This window comes from Elephantulus edwardii, unplaced genomic scaffold, assembly GCF_000299155.1.
Source record: "Elephantulus edwardii isolate Elephantulus edwardi_28Jun2011 unplaced genomic scaffold, EleEdw1.0 scaffold00231, whole genome shotgun sequence".
In the NCBI taxonomy this organism is placed as follows: Eukaryota; Metazoa; Chordata; class Mammalia; order Macroscelidea; family Macroscelididae; genus Elephantulus; species Elephantulus edwardii.
In genome coordinates, this window is record NW_006399981.1 from 1396159 (window position 1) to 1403179 (window position 7021).

A 7021-nucleotide genomic window follows, 5' to 3' on the forward strand; every position below is an offset into this window, starting at 1 on the left:
AGCCCTCACAAAACAACCACAATGTGTGCAGCACACGAGTTAATGGTATTTATATATACATGCATATTTTTAAAAACATAAAGCCTCACAGTCTGTTGCTGTTCACGTTAATTCTGTCCTATGGCAACTCTCATTAGGTTTCCAAGGCTGTAAATCTTAATGGGAGGAGATGTTTCACCTTTCTCCTGAGGTGTAGCTGGTAGATTTGAACCATACAAAATTTCATGAAACAACATCTGAGCAAGAGCCTGTGGTGATGAAGGAGGATGTTCAAGCTGCTCTAAAGGAATTCATACCAACTGACATATTTCAACAGACGCTGCCTTGGATGTACTCACCAAGTTGTGCCAAGAAATCTGGCCAACTGACTTGAAGAAATCAAAATTTGTTCACATTCCAAAGAAAGGTTAGCCAACAGAGCATAGAAATTATCAAACAATATCATTAATATCACATGCAAGCAAGATTCTGCTGAAGATAATCCAAAAATTACTGGAACAGCACATCAATAGAGAAATGCCACGAAGTGCAGGCTGGGTTTAGAAGAGGCTGTGGTACTAGGGATATTGTAGCTAATGTTAGATGGATCTTGGCTGAAAGCAGAGAGTACCAGAGCAATGTCTATCTGTGTTTCATTGACTATTCAAAAGGCATTTGACTGTGGATCATGGAAATCCCAGAACACTTGATTGTGCTTATGTGAAACCTATACTTGGATCAGTAGGCAGTCATCAGAACAGAGCAAGGAAATACTGCATGGATCAAAATTGGGAAGGGTGTACAGCAGGGATCTGTCCTAATTCCATATCTTTTCAATCTATAAGCAGAACAGATCATCTGGGAGGCTGGACTCTATGAAGAAGAATGTGGCATCAAGATTGGAAGAAGACTCAACAACAATCTGCGCTATGCAGATGACACAACCCTGCTTGCTGAAACTGAGGAGTAACTTAAGAGCCTGCTGCAGAAGGCCAGGGACTGTAGCCTTATATATGAATGAGGCTCAACAACAAGAAAACAAAGATTCTCACCACGGGGTTGATTGGCAGCATCATGAAAGGCGGTAAAAAGACTGAGATTGTTAACAGCTTCAGTTTGCTTAGCTCCATAATAAACATTGTTGGTATCAGCAGCCAGGGAATCAAAAGACTAATTGCATTGGTAATGTCTGCTGTCAGGGACTACGGTAGAGTACTGCAGAGCAGCGATGTCAATCTGGAGACTAAGGTGTGCCTGATCTGGGTCATGGTCTTCATAATCACTTGCTATACATCAGAAAGCTGGACAACGACTAGGGATGATAGAAGGAGAACAGTCTTTGAGCTGTGGTGCTGGAAAAGATTACTGAATGGACTGCTAGAAAAACAAACAGATCCGTCTTGAAGAGGGTGAAACCAGGCTGTTCCTTGGAGGCAAGGCTTCTGAAGCTCTGTCTGACATACTTTGGACATGTTGCAAGGTGAGACCAGTCCATGAAGAGGGACATCATGCTAGGGAAGATGGAAGGACAGCGCAAGAGAGGAAAACGCTGGATGAGATGGACTGACACAGTGACTGGCGTAGGGAGGTTAGCTGTGTCAGAGATGATAAGGTTGGTGCAGGATAGAGCAGAGTTCAGAACTGTAATGCATAGTGTCGCTATGAGTCACAAGTCACAAGTGACTTAAGGGCATATAACAACAGGGCCCCATACACAGACAAGTACTACATTTTCCTACAGTCAAGTTCCTCAAAACACAAAGATGCTTTTACAGCGATTTCAATGTACTATTTTAAAGTTTATAAAAACTACTATCTTTCAGCACTGGAAAAGTACCAGGGCCTAGGAAATAGGCCTCTGGGGCCATTTGCATTTTTTACAGGAACATTAAGTTGGAAGACATTTTAGCTCTGCCACTCTTTATAGGATTTTCAAAAACAGGCTAGGTTTTCAAGGACTTAAACTCTAATTTCATTTAAAAAATTAAAAATTACTATCAAATTAATTGCTTTAAAAACTTTTAAAACACATTTCAAGGTCTCAAACCAAAGAAGGCTATTAAGTGTCAACTCCTTTAAAACATCTCATTTCCTCTCTTCTGTTCCCCACACACACAAATATCATTCATAAACTTATATTAGGTTTCCGTAAGTTACATTCATTTTAAAAGTGATTTGTATGAGACTAAAACAAAGAAGATACCGGGTAAACCTCAGACTAAGAATAGTGATTATCTCTGATATAGAATGGGTGGTAATCTTGTTTAAATATTTGCTACTGAATAAAAACAATTATTTTAAGACGTGAGTTTATATAATTATCACTAAAGAAGACAGGTATAGGTATATATAAACACAGGTAAATCTAACCTCCTCTTCAGAAGCAGTTGTTTATTATTATTATTATTATTATTATTATTATTATTATTATTATTTCAGAAGCAGTATGAGGCACAGTAAATGGTCCTTCTAGGTAGTCTATGAAATGCCCACAAAGGAACTGTATAACTTGCCAATAATGTAAATAGGGAGCTCTGGTAGCCTAGTGGTTAGAAGCTATGTTGCAATCCAGAAGGTATGGGGTTCATCTCCACCTGCTGCTCTGTGGGAGAAGGATGGGCACTCTCTTCTCACGACATTAACTCCCACTGAAAACCTGCCAGAGGGCCAGCTATGGGTGAATTCTGACTCAACGGTACAGGGCAAATGTAAATATGGTTCATGGTTTCCGTGGGGGGGGGAACGACATAAATAAAGTATATGGAGCTGTAATGAGAGGATTGATCGTCTTTGCTACCCTACTAGGGTTCAAATGAACCATCCCAGAGGCATCTCACAATCATGAAGAAAGATGAGTCAGGAGTAGAGTATGACTTTTGGATAAAATATCCCTATAATAAGAACTTCCTAGAGTGAAGACAAAGAAAGCTGTAATGATAAGAAGCATCAGCAGAGAAATGACAGCAGCAGGACGAGGAGTATAGCATGAAATGGAACAGCGGGCTTCCCGCCCCATGGAATGAGAAAACTGAGCACCCTCAGACAGGAGGCTTGCTAACAGAGTGGGGTGCCTTTGGGAACTTACGAGCAGAGCTAAGGAGCTTGTCAGCACTTGTTCAAGCAGAACAGAAGCTGAAAGGCCATCAAGCCAAGAAGTCAGGGACCAGAGAGATCCCTACCTATAGGTGAGAATCAGCATTCTTAACTAAGGAATCTATCCAGAGCCAATTCTTATGCTAAATTATAACCTTTACTTGCCTAATAAAGCTCATAATAATGTTGTCTATGAGTTCTATTTTTTTGAGGCTACTGATCTTGATTCCCATTCCCCATTGTGAAGCTGGAAGAAGTCAGACGCTGCCCTAACGCCATTTGTCTGCAGTGTTACTGAACAAGAAGTAAAAGGATTAAATGTACTTAGTCTGTTCAGTAGCCTGTTTTCCCATTTAACAGCAAATGACGGCGGGGGGGAATGTGTTTCTACGCACCGCATTAACAATTTTAGGAGAAACATCATTTTTCTAAAGTTCTAAAGCTATATGCCCCATTTTCCCCATTCTGTATTCCAGTCTTCACATTGTTTGCTTTTTTAAAAAACAAAACTACTTTTCCTCAGCTTCTCTGTAATCCTTTCACCCTTTGATGCAAAATAGCTTACTCTCCTCTTCTCTAAGAAAAGGGAAAAAAAATAAAAATGGGTTATGCTTCTTTAAATGAAAGGCAACAATACTTATTTACGCTACCAAAAAAGACTATAAAATCAAGTTAAATATTTTGGAAAACCTTTTCATTTTGCCTTTTTGGTTATTTCCAATAAGATCCAAGAGGATCTTTAAGTCAGGCATGAGAAAAAGACCTTAATACCTTTTAACCTCTCTTCAATTCTACATTATCTATTTTGCTTTCAGTACAGTGGTAGGAATGTCTTTGGTTCTTTAGTTTGATTTTGTTGAGATACTTAAGGCATTTAATTTTATAAGGAAAAATCTAGCCTGAAGAGTCCTGTCCTCAATATATTTCAAAAAGCCAAAACCATATATTACCTGTAGTTTGGCCAATACAGGAAATGAAAAGCTATTTGCTTTTCTAGTGAGATTTTACCAGGTGTTCTTAAGTTAATTGATTGTCTTACACTGATCAGATACATATCTCTGACAAAAATAAAAAATTAATCATAATTTCTTAGCATATATGATATGCGAAAGCACTCAGAATTTATAATGTTCGTGAGGCTAAACAAAATTTATCTTTTACTACTGGGGCTTATTTTTTTAATTGGTATTTTAAAAACAACTGAGCCAGGAGCCACTGATTACCAGTGGCATTATCATGACTATTAGAAACCACAGAGAATACTGATTTCCTAAATACATTAAAAATTTTCAGGTCAACTTTAAATTATCCTTGTTTTCCCTCCTGACCAGTTCAGTTCCCTGTTCTTCATGTATCATTGTTTTAAAAAAACAAAACTACACAAAAACTAGAAGCTATGGAAGATATCTAGGCTGCTCCTTGGAGGCAAGGATTCTGAAGCCTCATCTGACATACTTCGGGCATGTTGCAAGGAGAGACTGTCCTTAGAGAGGGACATCATGCTTGGGATGGTGGAGGGATAGCGCAGGAGAGGAAGACCCTCTATGAGATGGATCGATTCAGTGACTGGGATAATAGGAGTGGGTGTGGCAGAGACAGTGAGGTTGGCACAGGATAGAGCAGGGGTTAGGGCTCTTGTACATAGGGTCAACAGTACAAGGCAATAACAACAAAGGAAGAAATTAACAAGGGTCATGTGCTTTCACATCACACCTTCTTCCAAGCTAAAGGCACATGGACTTAATCTCTTTTCTACAGTTTCCTACTCTTACTAAAAATGAAAATGAATCCCTCACCAAATGACTGTCCTTGCAGAATTAAATATTTCAGAAGTCTAAAGAAAGCCAAACTAAAAAGGAAGGCCTTAAACCAGTAACCTTTAAAAACAAATTAAGTCACTCTTAAAAATAATCCCCTTTGGACATACACAGACAGCCAGGGGAACAGGTGCAGGGCATGCCTTCCTAGAAGCTGTCTCCTCCTTCAGGAATCTGACCTTTTCCAGCCAGCAACTCTGGCACCCCACAAATCAGTTATCAGTAGGTCTCATGCCTGCTTTCCCATCTGCACTTTCCAAATGGCTCCCGATGCCAAGGGCTGAGATATGACCTGGCTCTCTGATGAGAGAACATGCCTCCCAAGTTGCTTGCCAAGTTTCCCTGGAAGCATTTCTAAATGTATTCTCTAACTTCCGTCTGCAACTTCGCAATCACAGTTCATCCTACCTTCCTTAGAGGCACTTTCTAATTTCCATCTCTTCATTCTGTCCCTCCAAGGCCAAATGTTTTCAGTTCAAAGTCCTCACCAACTTTCAAGAACCCACCCTATGTTTTCCCTAAAATCCCAAATTCAGATCCAAAGGACAAAGTTCCAGAGATTCTGGAACTGGTTTGAGGTAATCGTTCTGAGGCCTACCTGCAGGTAGTTCCATGACAGCTTCTTCTCTTGCCTTCTCCAGCTTCTCCCTCACCCAGGGAAACTCCTGCAGGGAATCTAGGAATGTGTCAAATGCTTTAGGTCCCCTGGAAGGTAGAATATCAAGGAGCAGCATTGTTTTCCGGAGGCCTGTGGCTTGAGCTTTGATTTCTTGAATGTGGTTCTCTGTTAAGATCCCCTCCTGGTAAAGGTACTGAAGAACCAGTCCCTCCACCAGGACCTCTGCACCCAGCTCCAGGCGAAGCGAGCGAAGCACTTGCTTGTCTCTAGCCTCCATCTCCTCCTGGAAAGAGACAAAACCATAACTCCAATTATAGGACTACAGATGAGCTCCAAATCATAGGGTTGATGGTCAAGGAATCATTGAATTTTAGCAAAGTGATAGGCCAGGCTGTTCAACACACGAACATTAAACCAAACCAACTATTTTTTATTATTTACGTAAAGAAATGAATAAAACTGGCATCATCTTTTCTCAGTTTGGGGGCCAGTCCTTGTGTGAAAGGACAAGCATACTTCCTTGTTTAATAAAGACACTGGACCATGTGGGCAGGAAGTCAGAACTGCTCAAAAGTGCATATGCTTTTTTTTTTTTTTTGAGAATTAGAGAGGCATTCATTTTAACAGTGGAAGAAACAGTGGTTTTCTTTAACCACTTAAATTTAACAATGAAGAAACTGTGGGTTTTAAGATTGTGTTTATCAGATCCTGTCCCACCTCGTCCTTTTCCTCCACCACATCTAAGCGATAGAGACAGGTGCCATTTTTACTACGGGCACTTGCGGAGCCTGATTAACGGTGGGATGGGCAACAGCAGATTCCAAGAAGTTTAAGACTCTTTTTTATAGAGACAAAACGCCTCTACACCACCTTCGTAAAAAAAAAATTAATTAATAATAATAATATTGTGTGTGCTCAGTCTACATTAAACCTCACAGTCTCTTTACTTCTAACAATTCAGAATTTTCATCACAACACTGCCATAAACCACACATGTAAGGGGCTATTTAAGGAGATCCTTCCTCTTTAAAAAGAAAAAAAGGCCACATTTTGGCCCTTGTTATCAGCCACGATCGGCATGGGGTCCCATTTCCAAGACTCCAGTAGCAGTGAGCTGTGAAGACGATGACAATTCCTGACACTTACAGAGGGACAAGTGGCGGGGAAGGAACTTGGAGCTGCAGGTCGAGTTTTAAACAAACAGCAGAGTAAAACCTAAGCCCTCCTCGCAGTCTTTGGTAAAGTCCCAGAGGTGGCAGGTCAGAGCCAGGCTGTGCACATTTGCCAAAAACAGAGGATTGGAACTTTTGTTATTTCCTGCCTCGCGAGCCTTGTTGTATGACGAACAGCAGGAATCACGAGAGATTTTCGGAGCAATTTGATCCACTAAAAAGAGCTGAGAAGACTGATTTTCAAAGAGGACTGAAAGGAGAGCGGATCCGGTTATTACGACCGCCACCCCCACCCCGGCTGTCACCAAAACCCCAGCGAGCAAGTGAAAGGAGTGAGAGCG

General features: G+C 40.7%; 1 protein-coding gene across 1 annotated transcript in view; it reads right to left on the reverse strand.

Annotated features, from left to right (window-relative positions):
* Nucleotides 1-5785, reverse strand: part of CRADD (CASP2 and RIPK1 domain containing adaptor with death domain) — a 331731-nt gene extending 325946 nt beyond the window's left edge. Inside the window, exon 1 of the mRNA XM_006898481.1 lies at nt 5488-5785. Within this exon, the coding sequence (XP_006898543.1) occupies nt 5488-5785 (298 nt within the window). The remainder of the gene's footprint in view (nt 1-5487) is intronic.
* Nucleotides 5786-7021: the final 1236 nt, after the last annotated feature.